The sequence below is a fragment of the Scardinius erythrophthalmus genome (genome assembly GCF_964197995.2).
Source record: "Scardinius erythrophthalmus genome assembly, chromosome: 14".
Lineage (NCBI taxonomy): Eukaryota > Metazoa > Chordata > Actinopteri > Cypriniformes > Leuciscidae > Scardinius > Scardinius erythrophthalmus.
Genome location: NC_138234.1, coordinates 6,957,363 through 6,980,924, shown reverse-complemented (window position 1 = coordinate 6,980,924; position 23,562 = coordinate 6,957,363). Strand labels below are relative to the sequence as shown.

Below are 23,562 nucleotides of genomic sequence, written 5' to 3'. Positions count from 1 at the left end.
GCGCGCATGAGGTGAGCGCGAAAATTGAGTTGTGATGATGATGCAGCGCGTGGAAAGTCCCAACGGTCCCAACTCCCAAGATGTCCACTCACTGAAGATGACGATTGACGAAATGACATCACACGCACTGCGCTACGCCGATGTCGTTGTTTAATCATGGGAGTTTTTGAAAGCCAACAGTTTTAAAGTACTAGAGGTGTACGTTATATAATCAAATGTCAGAGTTTAAATGGTGTAAATAATTCGCTAAAAAAAGGCTGTATTTGTTACAGTTGACTATTACTTTAGTGTTATTGACTTGTGAAGCGCCAAAACTTTTGCAACCGTTTTTTTTTTTCTTAAAAAAATAAAATAAATTACAGTGGTATGCATGATATCCAGTAGCATTTACTGCATAACCATGTTTCCACAAGTCATAGGAACATGCATGCTCCCACATGGCAAAATACAGTAATACTGTAAATTTAAAAATACAGTAGTCTATTGTAAATATTTACTGTAAAAACTACAGCAATTTTTAACAGTGCACGTACATGGCTATTTTGAAAAACGGAGACATTTTCCTTCGTTTGTGCCCTTCGTTTACACGCAAACTGAGAATTCGCCTCTGAAAACGATTCTTTCTAAAACCTCCGGCCAGAGTGGAGATTTGGGAAAATTTCGTTTGCATGTAAACTGAGAAAACCGGAGTTTAAGGCAGCGACGTCACAAAATGGGACTATTTTCGGGATTCTGATTGGCTAACGTGGGCTTGAGCTTCTCGTTACACTGCCACCTACAAGTTTGGCATACTCTTGACAGCATATACACGGGTTCGTGTGCACGATGTTGTTTTTGAAAATAGCCATCCAGGTGTAAATCTAGCCTTAGTCGGTATCTATCAGCTGACATGAACCTAGTAAGGAGAGTGGAGGAGGCGAACGTAGCTTCTGAACGCTATGATGCATTTGGTGAGCATGTCACACTCAAAACTGACCGTCAAAATACTAAATGTAAATGACGTCTGCTAAAACTAAAAACAAAAAATGATCTTTGACCAAATGGCATGAAACTTTGTAAAATTGTCAACACTTTCTAGATAAAAAAAAGTGTGCAGGAAAAAAGTCCCACTTGTGCTGTTTGGGGTCTCCAGAGACGTATGAAAATGTATATTAAAAAAAAAAAATTACTCAGGTTATTCATGTTTTTACTCCACATTTGAGCAGGTTTGGAAGGAAATTTATATACATAAATTAAATTTTTTTTTTTTTTTATTGTTTTTTATAAAAAAATTAATTAGACCCTTTTTATGTAAAATTCACTTACAGTTTTTTTCAATCGCTAACAAGCGCTTACCCATACTTCAGATACTTTTTCTAAACTCTTAACACAGACTCACACCTACAAAACACAATTGGCCAAATGGTTAATTGTCTTCTCAAAAACACATTTAGTTAAATATATACTAACTCTTCATTTCAAAACAGAACACATGTTTCTCTGCACACACTAACTTTACCAAAACACTGGAAATCTGACTCAAAATTAAATTTTTCTGTCAAAGAATAACACTTGTTTTCACTTCACAAGGTACATGCACTCAATCAAAGTACACCAGGTTTAAAAATACTGGCTATTGTTGACATTACTAAAACTGCATAGACTTTTATGTTTCAGATTTTACAGGTATTTGCATGCAAAACGTGCAATTCACCGTTTTACACTAAATTCTTGGTTGGGAACTGTATGTCCACATGTACAGTACTGTTCACATTCATAAGCATTCCAGTAAAAAGCAAATCAGTTTTTATTCCTTTACTGTTTACTACAGGAGGTACAGTAGAAACACGGTTTGATAGAACAGAAAAAGTTTTACAGTATTGCTTACAGTGAACAAAATATCCATGAAACACACAAGAGCATTCTGAACAAAAACAAAACCCGACACAAAATTACTGTATCTAATCTCTGCGATCTTTAGGGTTAGGCCACATGTTTTCATCAAGATCACATCTGATATCATCCAAGGCGATGCACCTGGGATAAAACTGCTTGGTATGTCGGATCCACCCTTGGAGCCAGCATCCATGGCTTCAAGGAGGGACATCTGGTCATGTGGCTGATGGTCATAAACCTTCCACCTTCACATTACATTTCGTCCAGGTCGACGCCTTTTGGCCAGATTGAATCCTGCCTCATCTATATGTATATGAATTCATGAGGGGCCTGGCTGGCCTCCAATTCCATAACTCTCAAAACAAAGTTTATGTAAATCATGTCATTACTGTATACTATACTGTAACCTATTACTGTGTAGGTTACCTACTTGCAAAGTGCAAAGCTTATAGAACTGGACATTGAATTGAATATACAGTACACTATACCTGGACATATTGTCGTCGTAGCTCCTTGACTCTCACTGATATATTGTTTTTGAACTGATATCATTGCAGAAGCAGAGGTTTTTATAAACTTTCATATTGTGAAATATTAGTACAATTTGAAATAACTGATTTCTGTTTAAAAATATGTATGTCATGTAATAAATTGTGTAAAATGTAATTTATTCCTGTGATGAAAAGCTGAATTTTCAGCATCATTACTCCAGGAAGATGCATATGGTCTCGAAAAGCTTGTTTCTTCATGACATTGTTCAAAAGCAACACATTTTGCTAGCAATCAAAATCACATTTTGCTAAAATCATGAAATTTACAAAAATGGTAAAAGTTAATGTAAATGGTAAATAAATAAATGCAGTCCATACTGTATCTAAGGTTTGGAATATTGTTTTTGCTATTGTGGGATGTTGTGTGTTAACATTTGTAAATACTACAAAAACAATCCATCATTTTGTTGGGAGGTATAGCTTGTCTGTTAAGAAAATGTAAGCATTATGGAAATGTGTTCACTGACTGCATATTGTGTGAAAACGACAAGAAATGTGTGAATGGTATGGCCACAAAAGACCGATGTTGTGCTAATTGTGTTTAGAGTTTTGAAAATGTGAACACTGATTGGACAAACGCTTGTTAGCGACTGAAAAAACCTGTAATAAAAGGCCCACATTTCTAAATTTCATTCATAGGGATAACATGGATAATTTTACATGGTTAGGTGTAAGATTTTTGCCCATCTTTGTAAAATAGCCCGAGTGTAAACCACAAACGAACAGCACAGAAGGGTTAAAAGACTTGCCACAGCAGCCATATGCTGTGTTTTCCCACTCCAATGCTTTATGCCTGGTTCAGATTGCAAGATTGTTTTGTCTGTTACGATAGTCACTGTGTCAGATTACACGATTTTGACTCCTAAAAATCTTGTCATGTAGTGGACAAGAAACATGTCAGACTACACGTTGCTGTCCGACCAGTCATCGCGACTCGTGATTCGCGAGCCGTCTCACACACACATTCACTCGCACATATACACACGCACTCACTCACATACACGCACTCAGGGGCGGATTTAGTCATTTTGAGGCCCAAGGCAAACACAGACATGGGGCCCTCTACATCTCTTGTTTCCCCCCCTTTTGTCATTCCTTATTTTTCTAAGAAAGCCCTACTTGTAACTTCTCTTCAGCAGTCTTCACACAGCAATGATGTCTAGACATCTGGAGTTGCATCTGTAAGAAAAAAAGAAGAAGAAAAAAACACAGAACAACATTCTGCTTAACAGATGCATTCACTGTAAAATTGTATTTACATACAATTTTTTCTGTACAATAATATGTATTGTCTATTTACAGGGAAGAGCTGCCATTGGTTGTCAGTTACCTTGGTTGGCTCTCTGATAGTATCTTCTATATGGATCTGCTTGCTGCTACATGTTGTTTGTGGACTTCTGTCGTGTTACTAAAGTGAGAAGAAACACACAAGACAATAAGTGATAAATTATGGAGACATAATTTTAATAAAAATAGCTTACCGTTTAAAATGTTTACCTTTTTTCTTTCACTGACTTTCTCCTGCTCTCCCTTTTTTTCTGATCATTTCTTCATTTCCCTTGTCTCTGTTTTTTCTTGTGTCTTTCTCTTTTTCTCCCTTTGGTCTTTGTCTTTCTCCTTCTCCCTTTTCTATTCTTTCTATTCTTTTCTTTTCTCTCTTCATCTCACCTTTCTTCTAGGTCTTTGTATTCTCTTCCTCTCTCTTATGTACATTGAGTTTCTTTGGCTTTCTCTTACTAATTAACTCAGCTTTAATGGGTGAGTAACAAATGAAGGAAATCTTGGGCTGATCTCTGTGTGTGTGTGTGTGTGTGTGTGTGTGTGTGTGTGTGTGTGTGTGTGTGTGTGTGTGTGTGTGTGTGTGTGTGTGTGTGTGTGTGTGTGTGTGTGTGTGAGTGAGTGTCTGTGTGTGTGTGTGTGAGTGAGTGTCTGTGAGTGTGTCTGTGTGAGTGAGTCTGTTTGTGTGTGTGTGAGTGAGTGTGTCTGTGTGAGAGTGTCTGTGTGTGTGTGTGTGTGTGTGTGTGTGTGTGTGTGTGTGTGTGTGTGTGTGTGTGTGTGTGTGTGTGTGTGTGTGAGTGAGTGTGTCTGTGTGAGAGTGTCTGTGTGTGTGTGTGTGTGTGTGTGTGTGTGTGTGTGTGTGTGTGTGAGTGAGTGAGTGAGTGAGTGAGTGAGTGTGAGTACTCTGACTGCTAGTACTCATTAGTTGTTCATTGGAATTGTCGTCTTTTTCATCATAAACGTCGTCATCATTATTATCACTGTCTCTGAAAGTGAACGTGGAAGTTTTGTTACCTGCAGTTGAAGGATCCTCCTCAACTTTTTGCATTCCTCCTGCTTCCAATTGCCGACCTTTGCCTAACCTGTTAAGCTTCACCAGTGCGTCGGCGCACTGAAGCGTTTTTTTTTTATTTAGTTAAAAATTACTATCAGATTTAATGTTATACATTGACAAACTATACATCATTAAAAAGATATAAGACTCAAGTTTCAGTATTTGACCACTATTGTATTCTGAAAAACTTATAGTGACAGTTATGTCTTAATTTGTGTCAGGAGTTATGAAATGAAAAAATGAGTCGATACCTTTAATATGAATTATGACCGTCAGCCGCTTTCATTCATAAAAAACTCCCGTGCTGTCGTCATGACAGCGATACACAAAACAACGTCCCTCAGGGCTTTAGCTCAAAAATGTGCAGATTTGGAGAAATATTGATATATTTTCATAAGTTTTCATCAGATTTCTATAGACAGTAATAATATTTATTGAATTTATGCCCAAATGCGTCGATGTAATCATTATGAGCGCTGGACACTGTGATGTATTGTGTTTTCAATCCATACCAACAGCCTGAGGGCGCTACATTCACAATAATAGTCCATTTATGTAACATGAAGAAGAACCATGATCATGTGACAATCCAGGAAGTCTCGAACACACACAAAGCTATCAGAGATCGTTGTTACATGCAGAAAAAATACTTTTTGAAGACAATAAACATGATTGAAATGATATTTGGTTTACCTGTGTTCTTCAAATAATGTCAGGTATTTCCATAATAATAGATTATATTTATAATGTATTGCTAATCGATATAGACTTTATCATTGTGCAGAATAATAAAAAATATATATTTTCTGTCTGATTTTTTAATCTGAAGCGAAATTATATCACAGAAGATTATTTAAAACACTCTACTTGCGTTATAAATTAAGTTTGAAGCACAAAAATGGTTTTAATCTCATAAATTGTCGTGTATTGATGGTGTGCTAAGATAACATGCTAGCTAGCTCTAGGTGCACCTGCCACATATTGCAGTTATCCTTTTATAATTTGTTTCTAAATATGCTTACTAAAATGTTTCATTATTCAAGCAGGGCATTTGATCCAGTTTTTAAATGTTAAGTAAGAACTTTGATAAAAGAAATTAGGGATTGAAACCCTACGAATAGCCAGTCGTTAGTAACTATAATGCAGACAAAAGAAATGCATATTTACAGCCATAACCAGGCTGGAGAGGTGTTAATGTGTGCAGGGGGAGACTGAGACTGAATGGGGCTCGTTTGCACCACAAAACAATAGAGACAATATACTGGATAGATGGTTAGAAGATGGCAATAAACATCAGAAGCATCTTTAACGTCAAATCAAAATAAAGTCAACTGACATGGTCTTGAAAAACATGTAACTAAATACAGAGTTTTGGACTTATTATCTTCAGATTTTAAACATAAAATGTTTAGACATGTGGCTTTAGCTGTAGTGCATTTCTAGATTGCTCCAGTGCCAACTTCAATTTTATTTTCATGAGGATGTTTCATAAAAAATAATTTCTAATAACTTTACAAAACTTTGAAGCTATTTATAACAATTTTTTTTCATTATGACAATAATTAATTCTACATTTACAATAAACTGCCAGGTGTCCGCTTTCAAATGAGATCATACTTGTGCTTTTAGTGCAAAGGGTTCATGAACTGTATCTGTTTAAGTTTGGGTATGTCATTTCTGGGGATTTTTCAAAAGTGGCGTTGCAGCTTAACAGGCTAATGGTATATAGTCCGCCCCTGCACGCACTCACACACTCACTCATGCTCTCTCACTCACACACTCACTCTCGCTTGCACACACACACACTCACACACACTTGCTCACTCACTCACACTCTCACTCACTCTCGCTCACTCACTCGCGCACACACACAGACACACTCCAACCGTCATCGTGGAGGACCGAAAAAAAAAATTAAACATGCAAGTCTTTTTATCGTGATGTCGTGAAGCATCGCAGACGCGACGTAGGTTGTTGCCCACTATGACACATTATACGAGATGAAACGATCGAATCTTGCGTCCCGGCGCCCGTTGTCGTTTGCGAATCCCCACGACACCCTACGTCAAATGGATCGTGCCAAAATCGGGCTAAAATCGTGTAATCTGAACCAGGCATTAAAAGGTGAAAGAAGAGTTGCAGAGGATCGAGAACAATGATGTCGTAGAGCGTGTGACACAACCAACCGAATGGTGTGTGCCAATGGCACCCGTTCTGAAGAGGATCGGCAAAGCACGCGTCTGCATGGATCTTAAAAGACTGAACAAGGCAGTAAAACGAGAACATGTTGTGCTACCCACTGCTGATGAGATTATTGCTAAGCTTAGTGGAGCAAAGGTGTTCTCCTCCTCAGATCCCTCTCCACCCAGAGCGCTGCAGACTCGCCACCTTTACCACACCATAAGGGAGATGTTGTTTCAGGAGGCTTCCCTTCGGGATCTCGAGCGCTCCAGAGATCTTCCAGAGGAAAATGCAGTAGACGCTGCATAAAGTGCTGGAGGACTGAAGGTCTTTATGAATGACATACTTGTCTATGGGTCTTCCCGGGAACAACATGACCCTCGTCTGGAACAAGTCCTGCAGAGAGTGGCGTCTACAGGGTTAAAACTGAACACGGAGACATGCACGCACAGACATAATTCGGTTCTGGGTCACCTTATTAACGAGACAGGAGTGCAGATAGATCCAGATAAGATGGATGCCATCCGACAGCTGCCAACACCACAACATCTGCAGGAACTGAACAGGGTGCTTGGCATGGTGAATTATTTGTGGAGGTTCATCCCCAACCTCTCTACAGTAAACCAGCCACTGTATGAACTCCTCAGGCAGAACAGTATGTGGATGTGGACACACACACACACACACACACACACACACACACACACACACACACACTCACAGCAGACAGCTTTTGAAAACATCAGAGAGCTCTGCTCATGAAGGCACTAGTCCTCGTACATTACGATGTCGCTAGGACCACTGCTAGCATACTAGCATACGGCTCACTGATGCAGAAAGTCGATATGCGCAGATCGAGGAGTGTGTGGCCAGCGTGTGGGCATGTGAGAAGTTTGAAAAATACTGTGTGTCTTGGATGAGTTCAAGCTGGTGACGGATAACAAGCCCCTGGTCCCTCTCATCAATAGCAGGAGCTTATAGATAACGTCCCAGTACGATGTGCCAGGAAGAATTAAGGCATTTATGAAGGCAAAAGAGGGTCAAACCTGCTACTAACAAGGTTTACATAATAAAGTGTCCAGTGAGTGAATTCATAGTGTGTATCTTACAGGTAAAGCTATTGTTGTGCAAGAATCTATGTTGGACACTAGATGGCGCTCAGTTAATAGTGGGATGTTGTTTTATTTGATGAAATTTAAGGTTCATGGTCAGTAAAACAACTGCAAATGAGAAAAATGTAAGTATTCAATTTGATGAAAATGTTTTTATTTATTGAATTTTGATTAAATGGAATATGAGCATATTTATTACAATTAATTGTAGCATAAACATTAATATGTTAGCAATGTTGCTAGTTAGTTACCCCCCCCAAACTGAAATTAAAGAAAATATTAACAACCATCAGTCATTTACATACCATAAATACCATGAATATTACAACAGTAAATCATGCATTTGCTTTATTAAAATGACTGTTAAACATTGACAAACAGTGATATGATATAATCTTAAAAGGTTGTGACATCAAAAATAGCTTTAGCTTTTGTATATCGAATCTTAACTGCTTGATTTTTTTTTTTTTTTTTTTGGCAAAATGTAACTATTATTGGCCAGCTTCTTATATAAAGTTGGATTCATAAGCATGTTCAACTTTATTTGCACACATACAGTATACTCACGCAGAGCAAAAATAGCAAATATCAACTGCTTGATTGCTTGTATCATCACAAAATATAAACTATATTATCGCCCAGCTCTAATCTGATAAATGTGACTATAAGACATGAATATATAAACATTAACATCATGATTTTCTGTAAAGCTGCATTGAAACTTGCATTGTGAAAAGCGATAAGCAATACATTTGACTTGAAATGACTATATGATATTGTATTTTATCACAAACTGAGAGAGTCGTTTATCAGTTAGATTCAGTATTTAACAGTAAAGTCTGTTTTGTTAAAGCTAAAGCCAGACTGTGAGTCTTTACACTTCAGCAATCCCAAAACTCAAAACTAAAGAGCTGAGAGGAACTACAGCGGTTCCTGTGAAAGCGATCACACCGCTGGTCTGGTTCTTGAAGTTTGATCATTTTCACTTGGCGATCGGCGCATACACCACATGACTCTCCTCTTTATCATCCTGTCAAAAACACAATATATAATAATAAATGCATGTCCTTGAAATCATGTTACAATATGCAGATATAAAACCAGCCTCAAGTGTTTCACATCCATAGGCCTGTAAGTGAGAGACTTTCACTGTTTCCTTCTGTTTGTTTCTTAACACTGGCAAAATAATACTTGCTATAAAAATGTATTACATTACAAATTCCATATAGACAGAATTGTGTTGATTTCCCAAAAGCACGTAGAGTGTGTGCAACTCTGAAGATTTGGACTGTGATGTCATCAACTGACAGGAAATACTTCATCAGCGGCTCATTATAAACACTGGAAATATGAACTAATGTTGATCTGATGGTAGAATGAGTGTTGTGAGTGTTATGGCATATGTTTCTCGCATTGAATGCTGATCTTTATACATTAATATGGTGGTGTTTTGTGTTTTTGTCTGTATAATGATCTATCACACACAGGCGCACTCACTGCTGAAATGAGACACAGACATGAATTAGTAATCAGTGGTGGACAGTAACGAAGTAAATGTAATTCGTTACTGTACTTAAGTAACTTTTTTGCGTATCTGTACTTTACTGAAGTATTTAAATTTGGGAAGACTTTTACTTTAACTCCACTACATTTCAAAGTCAAATATCTTACTTTTTACTCTACTACATTTTCAAAATCAGTCGTTCCTTTTTATTTATGAGTGGATAAAAACGTAACTGGTCAAATGAGCCACCAATCACAGTAGCCTACAACGTGCGCGCTTTGTTTTGAACCTGCCTTGGCGGTATCTACTAAGCGCGAACCAGAGCCGTTAAATATAAATAGAGTTGCGACCATAGAGCTGGTAAGTCCCGCCCCTTCCGCTAACCCCACTGGACCTCTAGGTTGAAAAATCGTCAATGCAAGTGAATGTGAGAAATAATTATTTTCTGGTCTCGTTTGAATTTTGCCATGAATGTGAACATATGTTGTCTGTGAATTTTTTATATAATTTTTCGTGTGAAGAATGCTACAATTTAGCGGGTAGAAGTTTGATACGGTTAGACTTTGTGTGAGAGCACTTTGTGGACTACAACTCTTCGCTGCTTTCGATTACATCAGACGGGAATCTGAAGAAAGAACAGCCCATTTTGTTTGAATGGTGACATTTGGGTACAAAACATACAGGCATCTCGATCTGTCTCCATAGATTATCGCAGCATTAGCACCGTGATTTGACAAGTGGAGGGAAAATGTGTTATGGGGTGACGTCACATAGGCGACATGTAGTCTTTCTCGTTATGCTAGCCAAAGAATCATACAATATACTGTCAAACTCGTAACATGAAAAATTATATAAAAAATTCACAGACAACATATGTTCACATTCATGGCACAATTCAAACAGGACCAGAAATTCTCACATTCACTTGCATTGACGATTTTTCAACCTAGAGCAGTGGTTCTCAACTCCAGTCCTCGGGACCCACTGCTCTGCACATTTTGTATGTCTCCCTTATTTAACACACCTGAATCAGATCATCAGCTCATTAGGAGAGACTCCATGAACTGAACTGAGTGTGTCAGATAAGAGAGACATACAAAATGTGCAGAGCAGCGGGTCCTGTGGACTGGAGTTGAGAACCACTGACCTAGAGGTCCAGTGGGGTTTTACGAATGGGCGGGACTTACCAGCTCTATAGACAGTAAGAGGTTGCGACACACTAGACTTTAACGACTTGGCTGCACAGACCGATCAGTTTATGACATCAAAGTATAATAGATCGAAATCGCGAGAGCGATTGAAAAGCATACAGAGCCGTCTACTCTCTAATCGCTCTCGCGGTATTTTAATGTCATTCACCGATTGGTCTGTGCAGTGTGCAGCGCCGGTTCAAGTCGAACAAGCCTACTGTGATCTCGCCGCCGTGCGGTCACGTGATTCGTGTTGCTCTCAATAATTCCAAACAAATTGCGTTGCCAATGATTTTAAGCGGGGCAGAGAGCAGCAGCTATTATTGCAGCAATTATCGGTAAATATTGACGCATAATGGACATTGCTTATTACGTTGACACTAAAATTACTTGCATATAATAGCATTTTTTTTCTGGGGAGTAGCAGAAACACTGCATTAATACGTTTTGGTGTTTAATTTTGGAGGGAAATTGGCTGCTCCCATAACATAGAATATATATATATATATATATATATATATATATATATATATATATATATATATATATATATATATATATATATGTGTGTGTGTGTGTGTGTATATATATATATATGTGTGTGTGTGTGTATATATATATATATGTGTGTGTGTGTGTGTATATATATATATATATATATGTGTGTGTGTGTGTGTGTGTGTGTGTGTATATATATATATATATATATATATATATATATATATATATATATATATATATATATAATGGCATTGTGCAGTTTTATGTGAATGTATCATAACATTAGGATGTTTATAATTATGACCATAGACGCTCGTGAAAAATACAGAAAATTATATATATATATATATATATATATATATATATATATATATATATATATATATATATATATATATATATAGACTAATTAATGTCATTTTATTAATAGATTGATGTGCCAAGAGTGACATTAGAGTCTTCACGTAGACTGAGTTAAGCAAGAGTCTTGTGACAAAAATTATAATAGGACATTATAGCCATAAAAAAAAAAAATCATAGTACACTGTAAAAATAAAAGGTGCCTGGAGGAACCTTTTGGGGTTCTTCACTTTGCCACACCGGCGGAACCGTCTGTAGATCCTCTAGGCACCCTTTAAAAAGGGGCGGTTCTCTGAGGAACCACACAAGTTTCCTGAGGAACTCTTATATTAGGCACTGTGTGGAACCACTTTGGGTGCCTCCAGGAACCAAATTTCATTTTTTTTTAAATATTTAATTTCATGTTGTTACTATGGTTACCTTTGACTTCTATTATAATAAACAAATTGAACCAAATACAAAATAAGAATTGTTTATTACATATTTGATATTCATTTTTATACATACACTTCCATGTACATGGGAAAAAAAGCTAACAATTAATATCAATGAATACACAAAAAATATAATACATAAGCAACATGAATAATCAACCATACAATAGATAAACAAGAAAAGACATCTCAACAAAATGCATGGAAACACATATATTCCATGAAATAAAACAATGTAAAAAAAAATATACTGTACATTTGACTAATTAAAAATGTCCATCTTCACTTAACTTTAAAACATTTGTGTTTCAGTCCGATGATAAGTCTGACATCACTGTTTCCAAGTCCAAAAGCTTTATCAGATGCCAAAAACAAACAGTGCTAATATGCACTCATTGTGCTGTAATATTCCTGAAAATTATAATCCTAACCTTTATCTCTATACCGAAATCTCAGATGGTTAGTTATTCAGCTATTTTGAATCATAAAATGTTGAAGTCTGGGATGCCGTTTGACTGGAGACTGTAATGTACACTATGGCTTTTGAAAAGCTTAAATGTGTGACTTGAATCAACAGTGTTCATAAATGGTTGTTGTGTATTCTCATGAAGCAAGATAGAGGAAGTAGAGGCTTCGACCTGGAAACAGTATTAAAGGTGCAGTAAAATGATCTGTTGTTCTGTGAATGTTCACTGGTGAATTCAGTCATTTCAATAAGAATCCACACGATCAGCAATTTCGTTTGTGGTCAAAAATGTCACTATGGGACCAAGTTGGTGTGAGGTAAAGAGTTGGAAAAGTGAAAAGGTACAGCAGATTCGTTTTCCGTTTGTTTTTCCTCTTTTCTGGTGGATGGTCCAGACACTTCAGTGATTTTCAGGTCTACAGGAGGATTTTTATTCTTGATCAAACTTGTATTTCAGCTTACCGAGATCCCTGCAAAGTACAAAATGTACTGTTAGTAAGGTTATTAAAGTGATAGTTGTGAAATTTAAATAATTTCCTCAGCCTTGTGACGTTCCAAACCTGTTTGACTTTCTGTCTGTGGAACCCAAAAGCAGATCTCAGGCATAACCCCAGTCACCATTCACTTTCACTGCATTAAACACAAGCAGAAAAAAATTTGTAAATCATTTATGAAACCATTCTTATGTACACTTGTCTAGTTCAATTCAATACAACGATTTATATAAAAATGGTTAAGCTCCAAAAATGTCCCAGAAAAGATCCTAAAAATAATCAATGAGTTCACAACTCATGTGTTATGGGTTGTGTTGTAAGTCTTCTGGAGCCATATAATAGTTTTGTCTTTTTTTTTTTAGAAAAAGAACAAACTTGAAGTTATAATTCAGAGTTAAAATGTCTTAGGCTATATTCAAATGCAAATGATAAAGATATAAGGAAAAATGCATAGCATTATTTGTGAACCAAACATGTGATATTATTTTTCTGGGTATACATGAATGAGATTTGAGAGCATGAGGGAAGATTTTCAGAGAAAAACTGATTAAAAAACAAAAGTACACAGTCAAACAATTTCACACAGAGAAAGTTCATAGTAATAAAGTACTGCATGTGGTGCAGGTAACTTACTGTAATTCAATGTTGCCACTGAAATGTTCAGATTATTTTAGAAATGTACTGGTTGTTCTGGGGAAACAAAAGAACAAAGCAAAATATGTATTGACCATAAATGGCTTTAAAATGGTATTTGAGAGAATGAGGACACCTGTAGTAAGTTAAAGTAAGGCTAAACAAAAACAGACCAAATATAAACCTGCTTTTGTTATTCATAACAAATGCCAGTGATGACAGCAGGAATCAGCTAAATTAGGCTATATCAGCAATTTGACGACACAATTGTAAGGAATATGTTGAACTGAATGACTAAATCAATCTAAGACAATAAGTCAATAATTTCCATCTGTTCATTAAGGTTAGATCAACGTAGTTAACGTTAACATCGCGGCTAAAACCTTCATACCAGATACTGTGCAATAAACGAGTGGTAAACACTGTACAAACGTAGTAATGTATAATAAATTTAGTTTACATATGTGTGTTTGAATATATAGTGAGTATACTCTGTATTTATATATATTTGGCGAGTTTACAAACCTTGTAATGGAGAGCCGAACAAACGGCGGAAGCTTTGATGAGGAGAGCCGTTACTTTCAAAGTTCAAACCCGATGACGTCGATCAGCTGAGCTTTGTTGCGCGCGAGCAGCGCGAGCATCACTGAAGCAACGACAGCAGAGGAATAGCAGCAGTTTCGAATAAAATAAAACAGAATAAAACCCCTTTCCTCCTGGTTCTTCTTCTTCATATTATTATTATTATTATTATTATTTTGTGTTGTTGTTTAAGGTTTAAATTATTTAATAAAATAGGCCTATAGGCCTACTAAATAAATGTAAGCTGAAAGACGTAGGCTACTGTTAAATGTAGCCTAAATGCATTAAAGTATATTTGTATTGTAGGTCTACTAAAAACACACTCAAGTACATTTTTAATACATTTAATAGTACGTCTTTTTCACCTGGGTATGTAGGCTATAACCTACTGAATAAAACTTAAGTATAGCCTATAATAATAATAATAGGATAATAATAATCTTATTCTGGCCTCACAGAACCATTGGGTTCCTCCAGATGCTGGCTTTAACATAAGAGATCTTCCAGGAACCACTTAAATGTTAAAAGATCTTCCAATAACCCTTCTATCGCATTCAAGTTCCTCTATTATCCCCCAAAGCACTTCGAGGTCTCATGGTAATGAAAAGGTGACTCCAGAACCTCTGAACTAAATACAAAGTGCTTAAAGGATCCCATAAGTTCCAGCAAGAACCTCAAAGATTGTCAGTGCTCCTCCAGTAACCCTACTATAGGAGAAAGAGCTTTGAGGCACCTAAATTACATTTTGAAGTTCCTTGAGTATCCGACAGGATATTTGAGGCTCCTTTAGTTTTTACAGTGTACTTGGATACTTAAGTACATTTGAAGGCAAATACTTTTGTACTTTTACTCAAGTGAATGTTTAAAGGCAGCACTTCTACTTTTACTTGAGTAATATTTTACCTTGAGTATCTTTACTTTAACTCAAGTACATGGTATGTGTACTTCGTCCACCACTGTTAGTATTAAATGATCTTACCGATTTCTGTGCTTTTCTTTGGTAGAACTTTGGCTTGGCGTAAGTGATTTCTTCTTCATGAGTCTCAACTGTTTCAATGATAATAAGATGTAATATAATAAACAGGTGGATTAAAACAAAAAAACTCAATGTTGTTAACTATATATGTTTCTATAAAACATAATATGTTAATAGGGCTTTTAAAGTTAAAGTGTTAAAGCTCACATTGCTGCATTACATTAACAAATCGATTCACTTTCACTCACTCACGGGTCACTAGCAGGGTCACGTTTGAACATTCATTCAGAAAGACCTTCTTTGCAGATAATTCAAACCCAGAAAAATGTTCAATTAAAGTAATTAACTTGTTTTTTTCTATGATGACATTAAATTGTAATTGAAGCTCAGGTGAAATGCCCAGCATCACTATATAACTGCTAAACCAAATATCTACACATATTTTTCAGTGATCTTTCCATTAACCCTTGCTGTTTTGAAACAATCTGTATTGTATAAAGCGCTATAAAAATAAAGATGACTTGATTTATTTTGCTGTGCAGAAAATCCTTTACCTAATTTGATGTTCCTAGTCAAAAATGACCGGCCTAATAAAAATTGCTTGTCAATCTCTTATTATGCTGTATTACCAGCAAATATTGGATTCAATCTTCTTGTCAACTTGTTTTCTTTCAGTTAGCACAGGTTTAGTATTTATTTTTTAAACTGAATGGTCGTATGCCTCATTAGCCGCTTTCCGACCAAGTAGTTATAGGAACTGTCCACTTCTAAACAGTTCTAGGAACTACTCTCCCCCAAACTCGGTTTCGCTGTTTGCGTTCGCACTGGCCAAGTGGCCATAGGAACTGGTAGGAGGGGTAAGGGAGTGACGCAAGCACGGCGACTTTTATTTTGACGGAGCGACAGACTTTTATTTTGGCGGCGCTGAGAACGCCAGAGCAAACAATGCTCGCATTCTCTGTGTTCATTAGTTAGCGATCTGTCTAACAGTACTGTTTAACATGTTATTAGATAGAACTGTTATAGAAAGTAGACATTATATGAAAAAAGGTTATTAGCCTATGCCGTGTGGTTGATGTCCTGTGTTGCTAGCTGAGCAGAAATACATAATCATGTTTGACTTGGTCCCCTCAAAGTTGCGTTGGATTTTCTCTTCAGCATAAAGGTTTAGATGCCCATCTATCACTGTTTTCCATGTTTGTATAGTTAGTTTCTGGAGTAAATATATAGGCTATAATCTGTGTGTTTACATTCTAGCTGTTTTAAAAACACTGTTTTAGTGTTTTGCGTGCGTTCGGTCATCAGCGTACACTAACGTCACGGGTAATTCCTATAGTACTGATTTAGGCCCTACTCTGAAGTAGGACCTAAATTAGTTCCTACAAATGGAGTTCCTAGAACTAAAATCGTTCCTAGTCGGCGTGTTCGCACCGCAGGAACATCCGGGTACTTTAGCCAATAGTTCTAGGAACTGTGAAAAGGTTCCTCTGGTCGGAAAGCGGCCATTGATCTGAGCTTATGAACCTCAGTATTTGAGGGAAAAAAGCATTATTTATGGATAATGTTGGCATTGGTCACTCAGCAGATCAATGAGGCCTACGATCAACCTGTTCCAAAAAGAAATACAAAACCTGTGCTAACTGAAAGAAAACTACTTTGAATCCTATGTTTGTAATAATATAGCATAAAGAGAAAATATTAAAGGTATAGTGGAGGATTTTCTTTTTCCGGGTGGATCATCAAGACTATTGGTCCTCCTAATTGTCAATCATTCTGGTGATATGTTTATGTAAGGCCGTCACACGTGCTCATTGTAGTTTTCACTTTCTGCGCATGCGCACTTTCAGGTGTATTATGTGTGGTTAGCTACGGTTTCAGCCATTACATTGAAGCTCGCCGTTCTCACCGGGTTTTTTCAAAATGTCTGAGGGTCGCAAGAGAAAAAGTGTCTACGAATTGTATGACAAGAAGAGAAAGGCCTCTGAAGAAAGAAACAAGACCAGAGTGTTTTTGGGAGAATTTTTTACACGCTGGCGTGCGCTGAAAGCACAGGTTGGGCTTCCCACTGATGCCTCAGTCGCGACGTTTCTTCTCGACAGGTAAAGTTTGGCATGCTATTTGGAGAAATCCATTTAAAATCACTGCTAGTAAAAGTTAATGTAAGCTATGATTAGTCATGGCGAGTCTGACATAGTGGAAAAAGTGCAAATCTTCTTTTGGAAAGTAATCTTGTATGAGCGATCCCGACAGAAACTTGTAAACAGAGCGTGCACGAGGAGAACTAGGCTCGTGCATGCTCTCTCGCACACGTTTAATAGGCATTCCCTCTCGGGAGCAGGTAGAGTGTTGCGCATGTGCATTTTTTCAAAAAGTGGAGAGGGCGGTTCTTTTCTAAAATTCGGGAAGATCCTCCACTGTACCTTTAACATTTTAGGAGGTCGTCATCTTTGACAAGGAACACCATAAGTGTAACAAGTACAAAGATTATGGGTTAGGGTTGTTGTACCCTGTGTGTGAGCAAAGTCAGTAAGTTTTAGTCCAATGCAGTAACATTAACATTTTCAGGAAAAAGAAAATTCTCTCTTGGTCAAAATCACCGCAACACAACATGAGGGTTAAATTAAACTACACTATTTAAGAATATTATTATTTGATATAACACTTATTACTTTTACAAATTTAATAGCTGTTTATAATTCAACACTTGCCTTCTTGATCAGTTTTTCTACATTTCTTGCAGATGCAGAAGATCCCAACGACTGCAGAAACAATCATCAGAGATCCAGCGGCAGCAGCAGAGATCAGCACTATTGTAGACACTGAGAGAAACAGTTATTAGTGTCAGCTAGTGATAAGAGAACTTCACAGTTAGTATTTTGATGCTTTGCATTTAAATTCAATTTAAAGTTTCTAGTCTATTCCATTCTAGTGTGAGTTACAGTAAAAATCAAATTTGTTTCATTTCAGACTGAAAAGGTGGTGATGATGTATATGTATGTATATAAATATGATAAACAATCTGAGGTATGCCGACTGTTACGATCACCAGCTGGAGTGCCCAGGATATCCACCAGAGGGCGCTCCTCCCCAGACCAGTGTCATTCCACCATGAACTACATTTCCCAGAATCCTTTAACCTAGACTCATTATCCCTGATTAGTTACAGCTGTTTCTCATTTACCCTTGTTAACTCTGTCTATAAATACTTGGTTTACTCAGGGTGCTTTCACACTGGCAGTTTAGTTCGGAACAGGGCACGATTCGCATGAAAACTCGCTAATGTGAACGCTGTCATGCGGACCTGAGTGCACACTGGGGTGCCGAACCCGAGACTACCTGGAGGAGGTGGTCTGAGTTCGGTTGTTCTCGAACCGTGCCGCGGTTTGCATGAATGTGAAAGCAACACAGACTCGGGTGTGCACTTGTTCAGCAAGTAAAGTGACCTGCGTATGCGTTTTAGCTGATTATGTTAAATCGAACACATGTAAGGGATGATAGTGTTGATGATTTACCTTGGATATCTGCAAAAGTGAGCATGCAGTGGAATTAGGGCAACACATTAATGGAAATCAACGGTCTCCTCAAAAGAGTCCATTTGCAAGCAGCAATTGCCTGTACGATTCTGGAATTCCCCAATAAAAGCTGCGTTTGGATCCTCTACCCGTGTTTCAGAGCAGTTTCGTAACACTGACGACACAACACTGAATAAAAAGGAAGATCAGTAACATCTGCTGAGGAAACTCAAGAGAAGAAATTGAGATTGTTTCGCGTATGAACCGTTCAGGTGCCCTTGTGACCACTGACTCAACTAGAACTCAAGAAATATTACATCATTTGGCGGTGGGCAAAATATTCAAAAGCAAAAACATCAGTTTGTTGACGAAGATGAGACTAGTTTAGACCCTCATATTCTTGGTTGTTAACAACGTTTACAAAAGCTGGATGAATAAACAAGACTGAAGGAAGATTCATTTGTTTCGAAACATGGAGCTGGAGAAGAATCCTGTGTGTGAAGTGTTGAGTAAAAATAAAAGAAGGAACATAGTTCAACAATTAGGAATCAATGTATTTTTTAAGCAATAAAATACTGAATATTGGTTCTATCACCAATGAATGAATGAATGTAGCGCTTTCATATGAACTACTGTACACCCAAAGCGCTTTACAATCATATCATGGGGTCTCTCCTCAACACCACCAGTGTGTAGCATCCACTAGTATGATGCGGTTTAACGTCTCATCCGAAGGACGGTGCTCATAGTGTCCCCGTCACTTTACTGGGGTGTTAGGACCCACACAGACCACAGGATGAGCACCCCCTGCTGGCCTTACTAACACCTCTTCCAGCAGCAACCTAGTTTTCACAGGAGTCTCCCATTCAGGCACTGACCAGGATAAACCTTGCTTAGCTTCTTTCCACCAAGGCGGTGTTGGAGCTGTTTCGGAGCCAGAGCCTAGTTTCAAATTGGTTATTTGTTTTCTGACACCCAAAGCACCAACTCTGAACCAGGAAAAGTGCACCAAATCTTTGCTGGGCTAGAAGTAAGAACAGCTTGCATCAGGGGCTGGTGGCGGGGTTACTGTGACCAACAAGACGAACAGAATTTTTTTTTTTAAATAGCAGCTAATTGAGCTAATGGCAGCTCGATTGTAATCTACTTCTATCCAAGTTACGGCGAGCTGCACGAACGCGTTGGATTTGCCGTGTTTGGATGCCAATGTAGGTTCGTAAAGCCTTGAGCATCAACGACCACCATTGTTGATGGAAGGCTTGTTCGAGATGCATCGTAGCGGCATGGACCGATCGAAGCTGCGGGAGTGTTTGGAGAGCATACGACTCCTTGTGCTTTTGGATCGTTTTCGCAGTGCTTTGATGTCACGCGCCGATCAGTCTGTGAGAAGCCGAACCATCTCGAACAAGCCTGATGTGTTTGTGTTTGGCGCTGCCGCGCTAGCGTTGCTGGGCAACATGAGATGTATACAGTGACGTAAGATCTGGCTCTCTGGCCTGTGGAGAGGCAAACCGATTCTTAGAAAGCTCATCAGTCGAACCAACTCCGAACAAGCTCTGGCTCTGAACTAGCACCCTGCTTAGCTTCAGTGGGCAACCAGTCTTGGGCTACAGGGTGATATGGCTGCTGGCCAATTGAACCCCCTGAAAGTCTTTATAATCAACTCAATAACTTAACACTAATATCAGCGCTGTGGTACCTGCACATGTGTGACAGAGTGTGTTGATGTCCAGATGTGTGGTCTGGTTGCTGATGGGATTGTTCAGCACACAGCTGTAGGTGTTTTTATCCTGATATTCCACCTCCAGAGGTAGAGAGAGACTGATGCTGAGATCAGACGCACTGATGCTGGACAATACACTGATTCCTTTGTACCAGGAGAGAGTCACATGACTCACATTCACCACTGATGAACACACCAATGAACATGATGATGAAGATGATGATGAAGAACAGTGTGAAGAGTTACTGCTGATGACAGGAACAGGCAGACGAGCTGGAAAACACGAGAGAATAAAGACAAATGTGGATGAATGAAGATATTCAATCAGACGAAGAAACCAAAATGATCAAAAGTAGAGCATTTTAAAAAATCTAATATAGAGAGTTAAATATATACCTAGATGTTATAAATGTAAAACAAATTAGGCAAATTAGTCATTTTAACAATAAACCAACATGTTGACACCAAAATGATATACAAGTGATATTTAACTCACCATAGACAATCAGAGTAAAAGGCTTGATCTCACTGTTGATCTGAAGTTCATAATCTCCATCATGTTCAGTTCTGGTGTTTGTGATGGTCAGAGATCCAGTGTGTTTGTCCAGCTTCAGTCTGTCTCTGAATCTCCCATCAAGAACATCATCATATACAGTGATTCTGTCGGCCCGTTTATTGATTTCAGCTATTAAAGTGTTTTCATCTCCAAACCTCCACTGAATCACATCATCATCCTTCATTTCAGTAAGATCAGAGTTTAGAGAGACTGAATCTCCCTCAGTCACTGACACTTTACCCTCCTCACTCACTGACACAAACTTCACTTCATCATCACCAGACTCTCCTGAAGAACAGAGTTTTTCACAGATTAAAGCTTTAAAATCACTTGATGTTGGTTTGATGAAGCTTCACTAAAAAACTTGTATTCATTTAAATGTGAAATTAATAATATTCTGCAGCAGTAAAGACAAAAAATGATGAATGAAGAGAAAAATTTATTTATATATGGAACAACAACTAAAACTATTTTACTTTAATGTTTAATGTCACACTAAAACTAATGCTGTTGATTATATGAGCTTCATATTTATATGATATTATTTAATCAATCCATAACAATTGAGTTTAGAGCTGAATTCAAACTTGATCTGACAGTAAAAATTAGTTTAATTATTTCTATATGAGACTAACTGTAACATGTTTGTTCTGTTTAGGTTTAGTTTTCTCTCTGTTTCCATTTGCCTGTGTTCTCTATCATTAGTTCATTAATCCCAGACCTGTTTCTGTTCTTCTGAATATCTCCTTTACTTGTTATTTAAACCCTGAGTTCTGTTCAGTTCATCGTCCGGTATTGTCTACGTTACGTGGTTGTGTTTCTCCTCATGATTCTCCTGTGTATTGTGTGGATTATTAGATTAAAGACTGTTCTTTGAGTTATTTCCTGAGTCGTGCGCTTCACTACAGCCAGCGTTGCTGACACTAACAGTGAATGATAATCTTCTCTAACTAATTAAACCAGTAATCAAAACATCACATCAAAACAGAAACATAAATAATGTTTTAAAACTCACCATCCAGACGCCACAAACACAAACAGAGCAAAACTAATTTGAGAAACATTTTCTTCATCGGTTCACTGAAAAGCCCACGATAGTAACTCTTAATGTCTGAAACACTCAGATTGATCTGAAAGACTGAACTGAGATATGTATCTGGTTGTGTGTGAATCCTCCCCCAACCTCAGTCAGTTTCCGCTCACACATCCGTCTCCTTTAACGTCACGAAAATCAACAAGCTTTTGCTGATCTTACATTTTCAAATGAATTCTGGCCCTGAATGAAAACTAATAGCAGAAGAGTGAAATATTGGATTAGATATCTGTATCTACTGGTGTGTTATTTAGTGCTGTGAGCTGTCAATCATATTTGACCTCTGACCTGTGACTCTTATTTGACTGTTGATGGATTCACTTTATTTCAGTGTAAAGATGTTTTGTGTGGAGTGGAAGATTGTGAGCTTCTTATTAGCAGGAGAGAAAATGAAGAAACGCTTCAGCCAACAAACTACTGACACACACAGAGACGACAAACATCCAGCAGAAGCTGTTTATCCACCGACAGATCAAACCAGACACACAGATGTTTGTACTGATAAAACAAAGAGGTAAACCACTGCAGCGTCCATTTTGACACAAAACCCACTTAATCACATGTATAATGTCTGCCTGTGTTGTTACAACAAAATTCATCAATGAACATTAAAGACTGAGTGAGTATGTAAGACTGTGGCCAAAACTGGTACTGCAATCACTTTCAAATTACTGTATAGAGCGGTGTATCCCCTCCCCCTCCCCCTGACTCAAGGTTGCCAGATATGCTGCAGGATCCAGCACAAACGTTTGTTGCTGCAGCTGTGGTAACTAGAGCAGAGCTGGCAACCCGATGCCGAAACACTACTGACTTCGTGATTGGTAGATAGGTGGAGGGTGGAGCTTCAGGCCAAAACACAACATGACAACATCAACATCAGTTGAGGGCTGCAACTTCACTTTTAAATGACAGTATCCTGGCCGGACTACTGTTGTCAGTGATATAAGTATTTGAAATGAACATGATTTCTTAATGTCTAGTGACATATCAGGGCCATTTTATGATTAATTGAAATAGATTTCTTACATACAGCTCCTTTAATGCAAACATACAGTTTTTCTTGGTCTTTTCTTCTGAAGAAACTGAAATGTGTAGATTTTCTACCAAAGTGTAGAAGTGATCTCTGATAGCAAAAAAGCCACATTTCTGGCATTTGTAATACTGCTTTTTAAATCTTAAATACTCAATTACAACATATGCTATCACTGTCAAATGCAGAAAAGTTAACTCATGCAATCATGACCCCAAGGCTAGATTATTGCAATGCTTTAACAATATGCCTTATTGGTGTCACGAATGCCACAAAACTGGACACTGGACCAGAGTATGTCGCTAAAACAGGTCAGTAAGAGAAGTCACAGAATGTTTTGACCAACCCTTTGTACTTTTTGGGCCCAGTTTGTAATGTAAATGAACTAGAAGAGCAGTGGATGGTGCCGCTCCTGATTGGGGCGACCCCTGTAAGATTCAAAATAGAGACTGGGACT

At 37.8% G+C, this 23,562-nt stretch overlaps 1 protein-coding gene across 1 annotated transcript; it reads right to left on the bottom strand.

Moving 5' to 3' along the window:
• Nucleotides 1-8,191: 8,191 nt before the first annotated feature.
• Nucleotides 8,192-22,150, bottom strand: LOC308702291 (CD48 antigen-like). Its single transcript, XM_081385002.1, has 6 exons — nucleotides 21,998-22,150; nucleotides 20,923-21,270; nucleotides 20,403-20,699; nucleotides 17,900-18,010; nucleotides 15,195-15,262; nucleotides 8,192-9,081 (listed from the first exon to the last, which is right to left on the bottom strand). Exons 1-6 carry the CDS (start codon nucleotides 22,053-22,055, stop codon nucleotides 9,034-9,036), a joined length of 930 nt encoding a protein of 309 aa, XP_081241128.1. The 5' UTR covers nucleotides 22,056-22,150; the 3' UTR covers nucleotides 8,192-9,033.
• Nucleotides 22,151-23,562: the final 1,412 nt, after the last annotated feature.